This window comes from Molossus molossus, unplaced genomic scaffold (genome assembly GCF_014108415.1).
Source record: "Molossus molossus isolate mMolMol1 unplaced genomic scaffold, mMolMol1.p scaffold_m16_p_17, whole genome shotgun sequence".
Classification (NCBI taxonomy): domain Eukaryota; kingdom Metazoa; phylum Chordata; class Mammalia; order Chiroptera; family Molossidae; genus Molossus; species Molossus molossus.
This window is the reverse complement of record NW_023425352.1, coordinates 70,942,594-70,958,828: the sequence shown is the minus strand read 5'-3', so window position 1 is coordinate 70,958,828 and position 16,235 is coordinate 70,942,594. Positions and strand designations below refer to the sequence as shown.

The 16,235-nt window shown below is 45.1% G+C and overlaps 1 protein-coding gene across 1 annotated transcript in view; it reads left to right on the top strand.

Moving 5' to 3' along the window:
• Positions 1 to 9,092, top strand: part of SHLD2 (shieldin complex subunit 2) — a 105,091-nt gene extending 95,999 nt beyond the window's left edge. The window contains exons 11-12 of the mRNA XM_036264866.1: positions 720 to 835; positions 8,875 to 9,092. Coding sequence (XP_036120759.1) covers positions 720 to 835; positions 8,875 to 9,092 — 334 coding nt within the window. The remainder of the gene's footprint in view (positions 1 to 719; positions 836 to 8,874) is intronic.
• The last annotated feature ends 7,143 nt before the right edge of the window (positions 9,093 to 16,235 follow it).

The window sequence follows — 16,235 nt, the reverse complement described above, 5'->3', positions numbered from 1 at the left end:
AATTCTATTCTCAATTTATTTTTTAAAAATTATATTTATTTATTTTTATAGGAGGTAATACATACCATGGTAAAAATGCAATCTGTAGAGGTAGGAGTGAAACAAAAAAAAATAAAGGTCTTTCCTCTCCACCCTCCATCATCAGTGCTCCTTCCATACATATTCTTCCAGTAATTCATTATGCTCATGCCGTTCATAGATAGATTTAATTCACATTGTTTGTTCATGTCCTTTGTTCCTTAGAGTATATAGCACGGTCTACCTTCCCTAATAGCACTTACGAATCTTGCGCGTTCTTTCTAATGCTACGTAGTACACCACTGCCCGATGTGCTGGAAATGACCCACCCACCTCCTTCTCTAGTGCGGGCCAAAGCCTTTGTTTCTGACAGCAAGACTCCGGTGGGAAACATCACTTGAAATTGCTATTATCTTTATTTTTGTTTCAAAAAAATAACGTATACAACAGTGTAAAACAATATTTTCTTATACTAGAATCTGACATTTTAAAATGAATATAGAATAAATCTAATTTATTATTTGAAACTCTTTTTTAAAAGGCCTTCTCTTATTTCTAGGATGTTTCAGAATACCCTAGAGTTATTTAAAAAATTAAAATTAACCCTGCATAAAAACCCAGTGCTTTTTGAAATACTGCATTTACACATTCTTTTAAACGTGCAGTCTTTTGAGGGTCGTGTGCTCCTTACTCTTTTGCAGGCCGGCGCTAATGACTGTAGCTGAGGGAGTACGGAAGGTTTGCGTCCGTGTGGGGTCAGAGCTGATGGAGAAGATTCTTCTCAACATCTCTCCTGACTGGCTCGGCAGAGTTATCGGTAAGATAGCGACACGCCGTGGAGAGCTTATTCTTTGTGAAACCATTCATTTCAGGAGTGTAGAGTGTAATTGGAACAGAAAGAACACTAGACTTTAAATTAAGGCTTAACTTTTGTCAGAATAAAAGAATAATAATTTAGCTTGAGTGAAACACAAGACTGTGTCAGGTAAGACTTGCTCTACACCTGTCTCAGCACATGAACAGAGGGAAGCAAGCACCTTATTTTTTCTTACTCTAAAGTGTCAATTGGTAGTTTTTAAAAAATTAAATTATTAGAGGAACATTTGTTAATAACATTATATAAATTTCAGGTGTACAATTTTCTAATATATCATCTGTAAATTGCATTGTGTGCTCACTACCCAAAGTCTAGTCTCCTTCCTTCACCATATATTTGACCCCTTATCCTCTTCATCGCTTGCCCTCTGGCATCCACCATACCGTTAGTGCCTTAGTTTTTTATTTTTTATTTTCTGTACCTTAGTTTTATAATAGTTAAGTAAATGAATGAGTGACACTGTATATGTGAAGATAGTCTACTGCCAGTAGAGTGGATTTACAGTATCTTTAGCCATGACATTAGGTATAGTCAGTGGCTAACAGCAAAGTGAAGATAACCCATTTGTCAGATTATCCTGAGACAATTAAAGTCATACTTCTTGATACTTAATGAAATTGTAACCATAAGTGAAAATATGGGCACCAATTATAAATTAGTCATCAGACATTCAGACTATCACTAATGTAGTTTTTTTTAGCTTATCAAATTGAAAATGCAAAAATTTTAATTATTGTGAAGAATTTCATACCTCCATAAATATGATATTGGCCGCCCAAGATTTCTAGACCCAATCCAAGAAAGACTGGTGGTGCTGGTCAGGGAACTAGTATAGTTTGAGCATAGTCAGTAGTGCCTTGTTTGTCTAGTATTGAGCAGCCTGCTAAATAACTCGATTAGATGTTCTAAAACAAGAAGAGGAAGAATATAGGATGAATGTAGAATACAATGACACTTCTGTCTATAATTTTAGTATTTTTATATTATCAAGATTTGATATTCATTAAGTAACTGATTTAAGGTTCTGTTTTGTGTGTGTGTGTGTATATATATATATATATATATATATATATGAAATAAGAAAGGCCTTTTAGGAGTTTCAAATAATAAATCAGATTTATTCTATATTCATTTTAAAATTTCAGATTCTAGTATAAGAAAACATTATTTTACCCTGTTGCGTACATTATTTTTTTTGAAACAAAAATAAAGATAATGACATATATATATGTATCTATATGTTATATATATAAAACTATAAGAACTATAGACTGGATAAATATAAGAGTACTTTTAAAAGAATTTTTTTCCGATTACAGTTGACAATGTTATATTAGTTTCAGGTATGAAACCAGTGATTAGACATTTATATAACTTACAAAGTTTTCTTATATGTAATTTATTGTTTCTGGTCTTATATTTAGATCTTTAATCCATTTTGAATTAATTTTTGCATGTGGGGACAAACAGTAGTTCAGTTTCATCCTTTTGCACGCGGCTTTCCAATTTCCCAGCCCTTTGATCGAAGGAGCTTTCCTCTCTCCACTGTGTGTTTTTGGCTCCTTTGTAAAAAAATATTTCCCACATACATATGTGTAACTGTTGCTATTTTAATTTTTTTTTTCCTCACCCGAGGACATTTTTCCATTTTTTGTTCAGATAGAGTGGGAGGGAGAGAGAAGAAGAGAGAAAGAGAGAGAAAGGGACACATCGAGTGGCTGCCACCCGCATGACCAACCAAGGCTGGGGACAAACTGCAACCAAGGTACATGCCCTTAGCAGGAACCAAACCTTGGTCTCTCTAGACTGCAGGCTGACGCTCCAACCGCTGAGCCAAACCAGCCAGGGCACTGTTGCTATTTTAATGATGTGCCTTGGTATGAGCCTCTCTGGGCTCATCTTGATGGGGACTCTGTGCTTTTTGGACTTGTACAATGGAACCTCAGTTCTCAAACTTAATTTGTTCAAGAAGCCTGTTCGAGAATTGATTTGTTCAAAAACCAAATCATTTTTTTCCCATTAGAAATAATGTAAATTGAATTATTTTACTCCAGACCTCCAATGATTCCGTTTTACCTTTCTTATATACAGTGCATATCTAATGTACTGTCTAGTCTACAAACAAACACTGTTTTATTTAGTGAGGCACCCCTGACTGTCCTTAAATCACTTTTGGTGCTCATTCCAGAGGTGTCCTTCAGGAGGTCAGCATGCAACACCTCTGCTTTTCACATATCACTGCCTCCAAAATGCTGTTGCCAGCTAACTGCTTTTTGTTTATCCAAATCAACAAGTTTTTCTCTCTCTTCAAATGCCTGTGATCATTGTTTCTTTTACACCCTTAGCAACATCAGCACTCTTGATGGTCTCTTGATGTTTTATAATTTTGCTAATCATCCATTTTGCCAGCAATTAAAGGGAAAAAAACCACAAAAGTATTCACAGCACAATTTCCTGAGATGTTAATTATGTGAGATTTAGTCCAGCTGGTATGACTCAGTGGATAGAGCATCGTCTCACGGACTGAGAGGTCCTGGTTTGATTCCCAGTCAGGGCACATGCCAAGCTTGTGGGCTCGATCCCCAGTAGGGGGTATGCAGGAGGCAGCTGATCAACGTATTGCTCTCACATTAATGTTTCTATCTCTCTCCCTTCCTCTCTCTAAGAAAACAAAAAAACAAAAAAACAATGCAAGATTTAGCGGTAAACTGACTCAAATTTTCTCATTTGCTAATGGCCTGAGAGACACATTTTGTTATACTGATGTATCAGCAGGAAAAGATTGTCAGGTCAAGAACCGAAATTTTGTTCAACAACTGAGACATTTTTTCCGTGAACAACTTGGTCGAGAACTGAACTGTGAGGTGGGAAATGTTTGAGAACTGAGGTTTGACTGTATGTCTTTTTCCCTTACCAGGTTAGGGAAGTTTTCAGTCATTATTTCTTCAAATAGATTTTCAATCCCTCACGCTTTCTTCTTCATCTGGTACCCCTATGATGCAGATGTTGTTATAAGTGATATTGTCCCAGAGGTCTTTTAAATTATCCTCACTTTAAAATTTATTTTTTCTTTCTGCTGCTCTGATTGGGTGTTTTTTGCTGTCTGTCTTTCAAATCACTGATTTAAACATCTGCTTCATCTAATGTGCTGATTTCTTCTATTGCATTCTTCATTTTAGTTGTTGTAGTCTTTATTTCTAACTGGTTCTTGTTTATAGTTTCTATATCCTTTTTTTATGCTGTTGAAGTTCTCACTAAGTTCCTAGGGCATCCTTATAACCATTGTTTTGAATGCTATATCTGGTAGTGTGTTTGCCTTCATTTCATTTATTTCTTTCTTTGGAGATTTTTATTGTTCTTTTGTTTGGGACATTTTTTTTTTTAACCCTCACCCAAAGATATTTTTCTATTTATCTTCAGAGAGAGAGAGACAGACAGACAGACAGACAGACAGACATTGATGTGAAAGAGACACATCTATTGGTTGCCTCCCCCAGGACCCTGACCAGGGCCAGGGATCTAACCACAACTGAGGTACATACCCTTGACTGGAATTGAACCCTTGACTCTTTGGTTTGTGGGCCAACACTCCAACCACTGAGCCAAACCATCCTGGGCTTTTGTGTGTGTGTGTGTGTGTGTCCTCATTTTGGCTGCTGTTTTGTGTTTGTTTATAGGTATTAGGTAGATCTTCTTTGTCTCCCAGTCTTGGTAGAGTGGCCTTATGTAGTAGGTGTTCTATAGGGCCCAGTAGTGCAGCATCCCTGGTCACCTTATCTGGATGCTCCAGGTGTGCTCCTTGTGTGAACAGTGTGCATCCTCTTGTTGTAGTTGAGCCTTGATTTCTGTTGGCACATCAGTGGGAGGGATTGACCCCAGGGTGATCAGCTATGAGGATTGACCATGACTACAGTGGGGGAGTTGCTGTGCAGGGACTGACCTCATGGAGCAGAACTCATTTCAGTAGAGCTCTGGTGCCCACCGAGTCCACCGCTTGAGTGTGTTGCTCATGAAGGTAGTTGGATAGTACTCCAGCAAGGTCTGAAGCTGGCCACCAGGTGCACTGGCTCTGAGGTCTCCCAGGAGGTATAGGTCAAGGTCAGTTACTGCTTGTGCTCTGCCAGAGACCACTCAACATGAGCTAATGGCTATTACTTGTGCTAGGCTTGGAGGTGCCCAGGAAATGCCAAGCTGTGAACTGAGTCTGGCTTCCCCTAGTGCTGGGCCTGGTGCAACTTATAAGTCAAGAGGTCTGTGGCACACTGAGGCCAGATGCTGCTTGTTTGGGGTTTATGAACCTTTGAGAGATTTTAGGAAAGTTCACAGCATGAGCCAAGGCAGGCCATTTGTGTGGGAAAGCCACTGGAGATGGATTGAGTGAAGCAGGGTTTTAAGGAATCACCAGGGTAGGGCGAACAGTGTTAGTCAGCTTGATGTAGATTCAGATGTAATGCTACCTGCACCTGCAGGGGGAGGGCTTAGCAAACTAACAGTGGCTTCTGCCAGCACTTCTGCCTTTGGGAAAGCTGCCCCTCCAAGCCACTGGCCCAAAGCCAGGCAATTCCTTCCTTCCCATGTGTCCCTGGTGCCTTTGGAGCTGCTGTTCCAGCCCTGGAGCTAAGAGTGAGTGAGTTTGAGTGAGTTTGCACAAGCCCCTTAAGAGCAGCACTTGCCACTCTGGCAGCCCTTCGTCTCACTCAACCATAATTCCACACTGATTTTTGCAGTCAGAAGTTCTGGAGACTTTTTTTTTTTTTTGTATTTGTACTTGTCAAATTATTTTTTTAAATCACTTTTAATTTTTCAATTACAGTTGACATACATTATTATATTAGTTTCAGGTGTACACCCCAGTGATCAGACATTAGATAACTTACTAAGTGATCATCTCAGTATATCTCACATTCTTCTGACACCATACAGTTATTAAAATTTTATTGACTATATTTCCTATGCTGTACTTTACATCCTCATGACTATTCTGTAACTACCAATTTGTATTTTCCCTTCACCTTTTTCACCCATTCTCCCAATCTCCCTCCCATCTTGCAGCCATCAAAATGTTCTCTGTATCTCTGACTGTTTCTGTTCTGCTTGTTTGTTTACTTTGTTTATTATTTATTTTTGTTTTTATTTTATTAAAAATTTTAATTTAATTAAATTTTTCCATCACCATTTATCCCTCTATGCTCTGTTCCACCTTCCCTCTCTTCTGCAATTACCATGCCCATGAGTTCTCCCTTTTATTCTTTTTTGCTCAATCACCCCACCCTGTTTACTTTGGTTTTTTTGGATTCATTTGTTGATAGATATGTATTTATTGCCATTTTATTGTTCATATTTTTTATTTTTCTTCTTAAAGAAGACCCTTTAACATTTCACATAATACTGGTTTGGTGGTGATGAACTCTTTTAGCTTTTTCTTGTCTGGAAAGCTCTTTATTTTTTATTTTATTTTATTTTTTTGGTACATGCCCCTAGTGGGAACCGAACCCGGGATTCTCTGATCCACAGGCTGACGCTCCAATTGCTGAGCCAAACTGGCCAGGGCTGGAAAGCTCTTTATATGTCCTTTGATTCTAAATGAAAGCTTTGCAGGACAGAGTAATCTTGGTCGTAGGTCCTTGCTTTTCATCACTTTGAATATTTCTTGCCAATCACTTCTGGCCTGCAACGTTTCTGTTGAGAAATCAACTGACAGTCTTATGGGAACTCCCTTGCAGATAACTAACTGCTTTTGTCTTGCTGCTTTTAAGATTCTCTCTTTGTCTTTAACCTTTTATATTTTAATTATTATGTGTCTTGGTGTGGACCTCTTTGGTTTCATCTTGTTTGGGACTCTGTGCTTCCTGGATTTGTATGTCTTTTTTATTCACCAGGTTAGGGAAGTTTTCTGTCATAATTTTTTCAAATAGGTTTTCAGTTCCTTGCGCTCTCTCTTTTTCTTCTGGCACGCCCATAGTGTGAATGTTGGTACACTTGAAATTGTCCCAGAGTCTCCTTACACAATCTTCGTCTTTTTGGATTTTGTTTTCTTTTTGCTGTTCTGATGTGGTGTTTTTTGCTTCCTTGTATGCCAAATCTCTGTTTTGATTCTCAGGTTCATCTAGTCTACTGTTGATTCCCTGTAAATTATTCTTCATTTCAGTTAGTGTATCCTTCAATTCTGACTGGTTGTTTTTTATGGTTTGTTGTTTTTTATGGTTTTCATGTCCTTTTTTGTGCTGTTGAAGTTCTAAGTTTAACCATTCTTCCCCTAAGTTTCTAGAGCATCCCTATAAACATTGTTTTGAACTCTACATGTAGTAGATTGCTTTGTCCATTTTGTTTAGTTCTTTTCATGGAGTTTTGTTCTTTTCTTTCATTTGGGACATGTTTCTTTGTCTCCTCATTTTGGCAGCCTCCCTGTGTTTTTTTCTATGTATTAGGTAGAGCTGCTACGTCTCCCAGGCTTGGTAGGGTGCCCAGTGTGGTAGGTGTTTGGTAGAGTGCAGTGACACAGCCTTCCCAATCACCCAAGTTGGGCACTCCAGGTGCACCCCACTGTGTGGGCTGTGAACACCCTCCTATTGTAGTTAGCCTTGATTGCTGTTGGCATGGCCATGGGAGGGATTTACCCCCAGGCCAATTGGCTACAAGGAGTGGCTGTGACCACATGGAGGATCAGCAGGGGTTACTCCATGGAGCAGGACTTACTTCAGTGGTGCTATGGTGTCTGCTGAGTCCACCCCTTGAGTGTGTTGCTTGTGGAGGTGGTTGAGTGGTGCTTCAATGTGGTGTGAAGCTGTCCACTGAATGCGCTGGCTCTGGGGCCTCCCAGGAGATGAAGGCCAAGTTCAGCTGCTGCCAATATTCTGCCCGGGGCCATCCAGCATGAGCTCCAAAGCCATGTGCAGATGCTGCTTGTGCTGGGCGTGGAGGTACTCAAAAGAGGCCAAGCTGTGAACCAAGTCTGGCTGCTGCTAGTTCTAGGACTGGGACCACTTAATGAAAGGTACAGGGCATGCTGAAGCCAGATGCTGCTTGTTTGGGAGATTATAGGAAAGTCTTAAGCCTGAGCCAAGTCAGGTCATCTGTATGGAAAAGCCACTGGACATAACTTGGCTGGGCTTGAAAGTTGGGTGGAGCAAGGTCTCACAGAATCAGTAGGGTGGGGTAAACAGTGTGAGCCAGGTTGATGGAGTCTCAGATGTGGTGCCCGCCTGCTGGCTCTGTGGGGAGGCTCAGCAAAGGAACAGCGGCCTCTGCCAGCACTTCCTTCTGGGAGCAAGCTGCCCCCGCCCAGCTCTTGCCCTGATGCCAATCAGTTCAGTTCTTCTCCGTATGTCTCTGGGGCCTTTTGAGCTGCTGCCCCAGTGCTCCAGCTCAGAGGGAGTGAGTCTGAGTAAATCTGTGTGCCGGCCCTTTAAGAGGAGCCCCTTCGCCTCCCTCCGCCTCAATTCCCGCTGGTTTTCACAGCCTGAAATTTTTGGGACTTCTCTTCCTGGCACAGGAATCCTGGGCTGGGGGGCCTGGTGTGGAGCTGGGACCCCTCGCTCCTGAGGGGGCACCTCCAGAGCTGAGGTGTCCCCAGTTCGTATCCGCCAGCTCATCGCACGTCCGCACCCCTCCTGCCGGTCTCTGGGTGAGCTCTGCAGTCCGACCTTGTCGGCTTCCGTGCAGCTGGGTCCCGGCGGTGCTGAATGACGGTGGCTGGGGTGCAGGGCGCTGGCTGTGGGAAGTGGCCAGTGTGGCGGTCACCTGCTCTGCCACCCTGACCGGAAGCCTGAGAAGCTTTCTGATCATAAACTCTTCCTGTGTCAGGCCGAATTTAAGAAAACATTAACCTCAGTTCTGTTGTGTCGAGCAGCAGCAGCTGTACCCCAACCGCACATGCTGTGCCCCTCCCGGTCAGCAGGCTGCGTCGCCCTCCTCCCGGCCTTCAGAGGCTGGGCGCGAGCGGCCGGCGCCCAGGACACTGAGGGTGTGTCTCTTCCTAGCTCCCGGCGCAGAGGTCACCTACGGCATGGTCGCCGCGGACGTGCTCCTGGCCTTGCTGGCAGCCGGCGGGGCGCCGTGTGACCTGACGGTGCGGAGCCTCTTCGCCGGGGACCCGAACGGCTACCCGCTGCAGCAGGGCTTCTCGCTGCTGGGCTTCTCCCCCGCTGTGCGCACGCGCGCCGCGCCAGGGGGCGCGCAGGCGCAGCCGCCCGAGTGACTGGTCGGAACAGTGAGTGACGGCTGTGCCTGGGCTGTGTCAGCGCGGGGCGGGCGCGGGCCTGCAGCCTGTGCGGACATGCGCAGTGATTAAATACCAATGTGAGGAGGAGCTTCACGTACCTACAACTGTATTTTATAAAGAGCTAAATAAATATATTTTATAAAGAGCTAAATATATAAAACTTTTTTTGTAAGAAAATTCTGGTAGGGTTTTTGTTTTCGTCTTTTTCTTTGTTGCTTCTAGGGCAGAGGTTTTCAACCTTTTTCATCTCAGGCACACATAAACTACTAAAATTCTGCAACACAGCAAAAAATATATTTTTTGCTGATCTAACAAAAAATAGGTATAATTTTGATTCGTTTTCACTGCATGGCTATTGTGTTGGCTGTTGTCCCTTTATTTATTTATTTAATTTTTTTTTTTTCTCCTCACCCGAGGACATTTTTGCATTGATCTTCAGATAGAGCAGAGGGAGAGAGGGGGGAAGAGAGAGAGAAACGTCAATGTGAGAAAGACATGGAGTGGCTGCCACCCACACGACCCCAACCGGGGCAGGGACAAACCGCAACCAAGGTACGTGCCCTTAGCGGGAACCGAACCCAGGTCTCTCCGGTCCGCAGGCCAGTGCTCTAACCACTGGGCAATACGGGCTAGGGCTGTTGTCCCTTTTCTATTTGACAATCTAAGGGGAAAGAGGTTAGTGCCCCTGACTAAAGGTTGGGTACTGCATATTTTAAAATCCTTGCAGTACACCGGGTGAAAGTCGCTGTTCTAGAGAAATGGCCTAGCAATACAGGCAGCACTTCCCAGAGACTGAAGTTCACTTCCCGTGGTCCTCGCTCTCTTCCAGGCACCGCGCTGAGTCCTGACGGGGGACAGGTGTAGGGCATTTCCTCAGCAATTGTCCTGCTTGACTCACAAACTGTTTTTCCTTATTCCTACTTTAATAAACTGTCAACATGAATTGATTTGCTTAATTATAATTATACATAATAATGGATTAGTTCAAATAAGCCTATGTTTAGACAAGTTCAAGATGAGCATGTCTTTGTATAAAGAAGCATTGAAAATGAGGAAAGCAAGATCGTGTTTCATTTTATAAAGGGAAGAAGAGAGTCATATTGTTAGTTCATTTCTAGGAATCTGGCACCTTACTGAATTTACTTACCTGCAAACACTGAGCAGTTTGTCTCATCATTATGACTGTGGGAAAGCTCATAGATGGGAATCACCAGTAGGGCACCATGGAGCGGCACCGAGCCTGCAGATCTGGATCTGGGGGAGTGAACAGGTTAATAGCATGGCTTGAAAACAACTGCATCGTAATGAAATGAACAAGTTTATTATGTCTGTGTTTTGTTAGATTCTTTCAGTTCATTGAAATTGTTTTCTCTATTCAGGTTTTTTAACATATGCAAAAATATGTGTAGGAGAGTGCAGACACACAAAAGTCCTTTTTCATTTGTTTGTTAATCCTCACCCGAGGATATTTTCCCACTGATTTTGAGAGAGAGTGAAAGGAAAGGGGTGTGGGGGGGAGAGAAACATCAGTGTGAGAGACACATCAATTGGTTGCCCCTGACCAGGGCCAGGATCAAACCTGCAACCCAGGCTCATGCCCTTGACTGAAATTAAACCCTCAACCCTTCGGTCTCTGGCTGATGCTCTAACCACTGGCTGAACCAAACTGGCCAAGGTCAAAAGTCCATTTTCCAGTAGAGAAAGATCCATGCCTTTCAGTAAACCCTCAAAGGCATCTTTGACCAAAAGAAAAAAATGGTAGAAACTGTGAGTTAATTTGTGGAAAAAATAAGGAGGTAAGAGCAAAGGATTTCTATAGTTTTATCTAGTACCTAATAAGATGGGTAGAGACAGAGCTGTCCTGTTTTGTATCTAGAAATACTAGAATTCAAACAAAATAGTTGCCCTCCCTGGATAATTCATCCGACAGATGATGAAACTCGAGCGCAGAGCTGCTGTCCTCTAACCCAGGCACTTCCAACCCTGACCACGGTAGGAGCAGGGCCTGATGTAGCACCTGTCCGGTCAGGGTAAGCCCACCCAGAGAGCTCTTCTCTGAAGTCTGCCCTTCTCCTCTTTGTCCTCGAATGTGGCCTAGTCCCACTATCAACCAAAACAGAGTCCCCTGGAGTGGGCGGCTGTGCACATCCTGGTGGGAAGAAGCCAGTGAGACAGAACAGCAGGTCGCAGCAGTGTCTCTTCACAGCGTTTGGTGCGTATTTCATGGGCTGGCACATCTCCAGGAACCCATAGTTAGGCTGAAAACGATATCTTCCCGTCCTGGGGAGTCAGACCTGTCTCCAGAAATCATCTTCTGTTTAATTGGGATTAGTGGAGCCTCAGCTCTTAGCTGTATTCTTTACCTGAGATGTACAAGTGAGTATATTTCAGCTACTCTACGCATTTTCATGAAACTCCGCTCGGTAGCCTGAGCGTGTCAGTGAATTGACTGGCTCTGCATCTGGCGAGTCCGTGGCAGGTGTTTCAGGTGACCCTCATTCCTTGCCTCTGACAGCTCGGCCGAGAGGAACAGCTCTCCCGTCTCCGAGGTGCTTCTCTCCCCGCTAGTGAGGTCTGGGCTACATTTCTTTTACAGCTTGGATTTGCTTGTGGGGAGGTTCTGATCTTCAAGTGGGCTGGCAAAATTGGACATAAGGTGTTTTGCAGACATTTGCTGAGAGTATGCCATGTGTTAGGCACTGGTAATACAAAGACAGATGAGAGGGCCTGCCTTTGGTGAATTCATAGACACGCTGGTGGAGAAATACTAAACAAAATAATAGAATAATACTGCTGGGATTATATCTGTGCGGAAAAGGCAAAAGATTTAATAGAATAGGTTTATTGTAACTCTTGGTTGCAAGTGATAAAAACCCAACTCACACTAGCTTGAGCAAAAAAATGGAAGATATTGTTTCATGTAACTGAGTTGAATCCTTTGGCTGAAATTGCCATCTAGGTACCCAACCCCCAATTCTTTTCCTTCCCTCTGTTTCTCCCATTTCTTTCCTTGCCCTGTCCTCCCCTCCTGTGCTTCTTTCCCCCTCTCCTGCCCCTTTGCTCTATCTTTCCTCATTTCTCGGCCTTTCTCGTCTGTGCTCATGGATAAAAGATAACTGTAGGAAGCCCCACACTTTCCTCGTCATGGAAAGAGACTGTTCATGTCACATAGCAAATTTTGTGGAAGGACTGATGGAATCTGCTTTGTTCACCTGCTCTCTCCCGGTGACCAGGGTGGCAGGGCACTGGGACTGAAAGGGCCGAAACACACACGAAGCGAGGCCCCTTCATTAATGAAAGGGGAGCCCGAGGCAGGCACACACATGCCGTGGCGGTGGAGGGTGCAGGAGGCTCACCGGGGAAATATTTAACCTGCATTTAAAACACTGTCACCACAAAAATAGAGGGATGGGTATACACTAGCATAGCATATGTGGAAAATGGAAGACCTCACCTAGGGCTAAAACAATGAATGACCCTCCCCACAGGACGAACAGGAGAGACAGACACCGCAACACAGACGAAACATTTCTGAGCAAAGCTGAGCTCACAAAGCAGGGGAGGTTGTGTCTGCAGGTCCAGCTCGGTGTGTGAACAACGCTTTGTGCACAGCACCGCATCACTCTATGGTACCAGTTCGTCAGCCGTAAAGCAGAATCCTGCAGTGCTGGGAAGTTCCCTCTGGGCCACAGGCGAGTTCTCGGATTCCAGTTACTTCCGTTACCATTGTAATTCAGGCTTTGAGACAGGGTTGTAGAGTCTAGAAATGGAATCTGAAGTCATCAATGATACATTGATTGTAACACTTCATGTTCTAAAATCACACTCATGGGGTTTGAAGCAGATCAGAAGAGGGCTTTGATTCCGTATGCTGTTCTGAGAGTAGACAGACAGTTCTACAAAGTTCTGGTAGGATCATCCCTTCACAGTGGTCAGAAATTATCATCATCTCCAGAACTCTCCTAAACTGTGACCCAAGGCCCCAAGTTAAAGACTAATCTTACATTACCGTAGGCTCAGTACAACCTGGATAGTTGACCAAGGGCTACAACATGGCTTTCTTAGAAGAAAATACCTGATTTCTCAGAACATTCTAGAATGAAACAAAAACTAACCATCCCTATGCTTTCATTCCAGATGCTAAATTTGTATGCTGGAGGGTTTCTAGATGGTGCGGTACAGGTCGTGCATCAGAACGATGCAACAAAGTGTTCATTTTTCCTAGTTTAACACTGGCCCTTGTTTTGATGTCAGTGGTGGTGGAGTGAGGTTTACGTCAATTGTCACCTGTATTTGGAGGTCTTGAACTGGGTTTGCTATGAAGTTCATCCCACCCTCTGCTTCCAACTGGAGGGAGGGCACGCATCGGCACTGGGACAGCTGCTCCCACTGCTCCCCAATTCCCTGACGCCCAGCTCCTCCAGGGAGTTGGGGCAGGGAAGAAACAAGGAGGGGCAAGAGTCTCCTTAGAGACCGGCTCTGCTCCAGTCCTCATCTGATGCGCTCTGCTCTTCTGGCCCGTCCTGACTGCTGTGCCTTCGGTGCGGCAGGCCGCCGCCGCCTCTCCTGGGGCGTGGAGGGGTCTTCGGAGGACGTGCATGCTGGCGAAGTACGTGCAGCTTCTTGTCGTGGGCGAGCAAGCCCCTCCCGGTCTCTTCAGTCTCTTAACTCCCTCCAAGTGTCACCTCCTCCCTCTATGCTGATGCCTCTTCGCCTCATGCTCAGATAAGCACAGCATTGCAGTCAGCAAATTCTCGGCACAGTCACACATTAGAGAAGCAAGGAATTGCCCCTGTTCGCATAATGTGTAGTACGAGTCAATTTACATAACACTGTGATCGTGCTGCCCGGAAAACTCTTACCCCAGTGGTGTAGTGGTTGCCCTGGGTGGGGAGTTAAGGCCTGGTTTTACTTTTTTCTTCATTATTATTATTATTTTCTTTTAAATATGTTTATTGATTTTTTTAGAGAGAGACAGGGAGAGAGGGAAACATCGATGTGAGAGAGAAACATTGATTGGCTGCCTCCTGCACACCCCCTACTGGGGACCGAGCCTGCAACCTGGGCATGTGCCCTGACCGGGAATCGAACTGGGACCTGTCAGTCCATGGGGCGACAGCGCAATCCACTGAGCCACACTGGCTGGGCCCTTTATTATTATTTTTATCTGACAGAACAACTAGGAAAATCTCCAAGGAATACAAAATTTACATTACAAATCAGTAATAAGATATGGTGGCATTAATAAGAAGACAGATGCACTGATATAACAGAAGGAGCCCAGAAAGAGACGCGTGGGTGTGGGCTTAGCGCCCAGGCGGTGTGGCGGCCGCTGGGACAGGGGGGCCTGAGTGAGCAGTGCTGGCTTACTGACTGGCCTTTGGGGAACAGAAACTCGAGCCCAGAGCTACAACTTACCAAGCGTCTGTTCAAGTAGATTCTGTAACAGACATGAGAGGCAAAACGAGAAACCTTCCTGAAAACGGAATAGCAGAGGATCTGCACGATCCCAGGGTCTGAAACACCTCCTGAGAACGACAGCAAAGCCCTGCTGTAGAAGACTGCTTCATCTGACTGCATTAGAATTAAAAACCTTATCAAAAGAAAGCCATAGAATGAGAGGAAATCAACCAAAAACATAGTAGTGAAATAATTTTAAAAAGAATGGTAGAAACATTGGCAATTCATCAAATGGAAAGAAACTCCTACAAGTCAGTGAGCAGCCGGACGGAGAAGCGGGCAGGTCGGTGACCAAGCATCCCCAAGGAGGAGTGGCCCACGGAGCGTCACGGCGCTGAGCCGCACTAGGGCAGCACCTGTGAAACCTACCGAAGTCCCTGGACAACTCCCGTCGCTGGAGAGGATGTAGTTTGGCGCATCTGCTCTGGAGAACAGTGGCATTATGTGCTGACTGGGAAGATATGCAGCGCTGTATGACCCAACAAGTTCACTTCCAGTTCTATAGCCCCCCAAATGTGGGATGAATCCCAAAACGTCGTGTGGGGTGGAGGAAGCCACACAGAAGAAGGCCTGCTTTCCATTCCCTGCGTCAACTTGAAACCGGACAGAACCAAACCGACACCTGTGGCGTTGAATGGTTAGGTGTGAAAGCAAAGAAATGATCGCGCAGAACCAGGTCAGAGGTGGTTCTGACGGGGAGGAAGAGGCAGCGCTTGGGAGGGCGCAGGAGGGCAGACGCTGGGAGGCTGGGTTACCGGTCGGCACCTGGAAGCTGCGGATCCGCTTCGGCCTGGCCTTCGCTGTGAGTGCGATGCCGACCAGCAGGGGGCGCCAGAGGCACAGCGGTCACGCAGGGGCGTCAGGACAGGAGGGCTCGCTGCCGCCACCGGGCCACACGCCCGGGTCACGCGGTGCGCTGGCAGCTTGTGTCCCGGTGGGGCCGTCAGTCCTGTGCCCACGGCCCTCCTGACGTGGGCAGCACGTGCTGCAGACCTTCGGAAGTTTGTTCATCAACAAACTGATAAAAACATATTTTCAAAACTGAAGGGCCAAGCCCAGCCGGTGTGGCTCAGTGGTTGAGCCTCGACCCTGCACCAGGAGGTCGCCGGTTGGATTCCGGTCAGGGCCCAGGCCCAGGCTGTGGGCGGGATCCCCAGGGGGCCTGCAGGAGGCGCCGTCCATGTTCCCTCTCATGGATGTTTCCATCTCTCTCCCCCTCTCCCTTCCTCTCTCTGAGATCAGTCAATAAAAATTTAAAAAAAAAAATTGAATTGTTTCTTTTTTTTTTTATTTTTTATCCTCACCCGAGGACATTTTTCCATTTTTTGTCCAGACAGAGCAGGAGGGAGAGAGGAACACAGACAGAGTGGGAGGGAGAGAGAGAAACATCACGTGGAAGGGACAAGACCCAACCGGGCCGGGGACAAACTGCAACCGAGGTACACGCCCTTAGCGGAACCGAACCCGGGACTCTCTGGACCGCAGGCCGAAGCTCTAACCGCTGAGCCAAACCGGCCAGGGCTGAATTGTGTACTTCTAAAAAAAAGTAAAGCAAAATCGAAGGGCAAGAATCAGATCTGGTCACTGGGAATTATACTCCCTCCCCAGAGGAGACAAATTTACAGACAGAAAGAGGGGAGAGAGGAAAGGAGGGGGGAG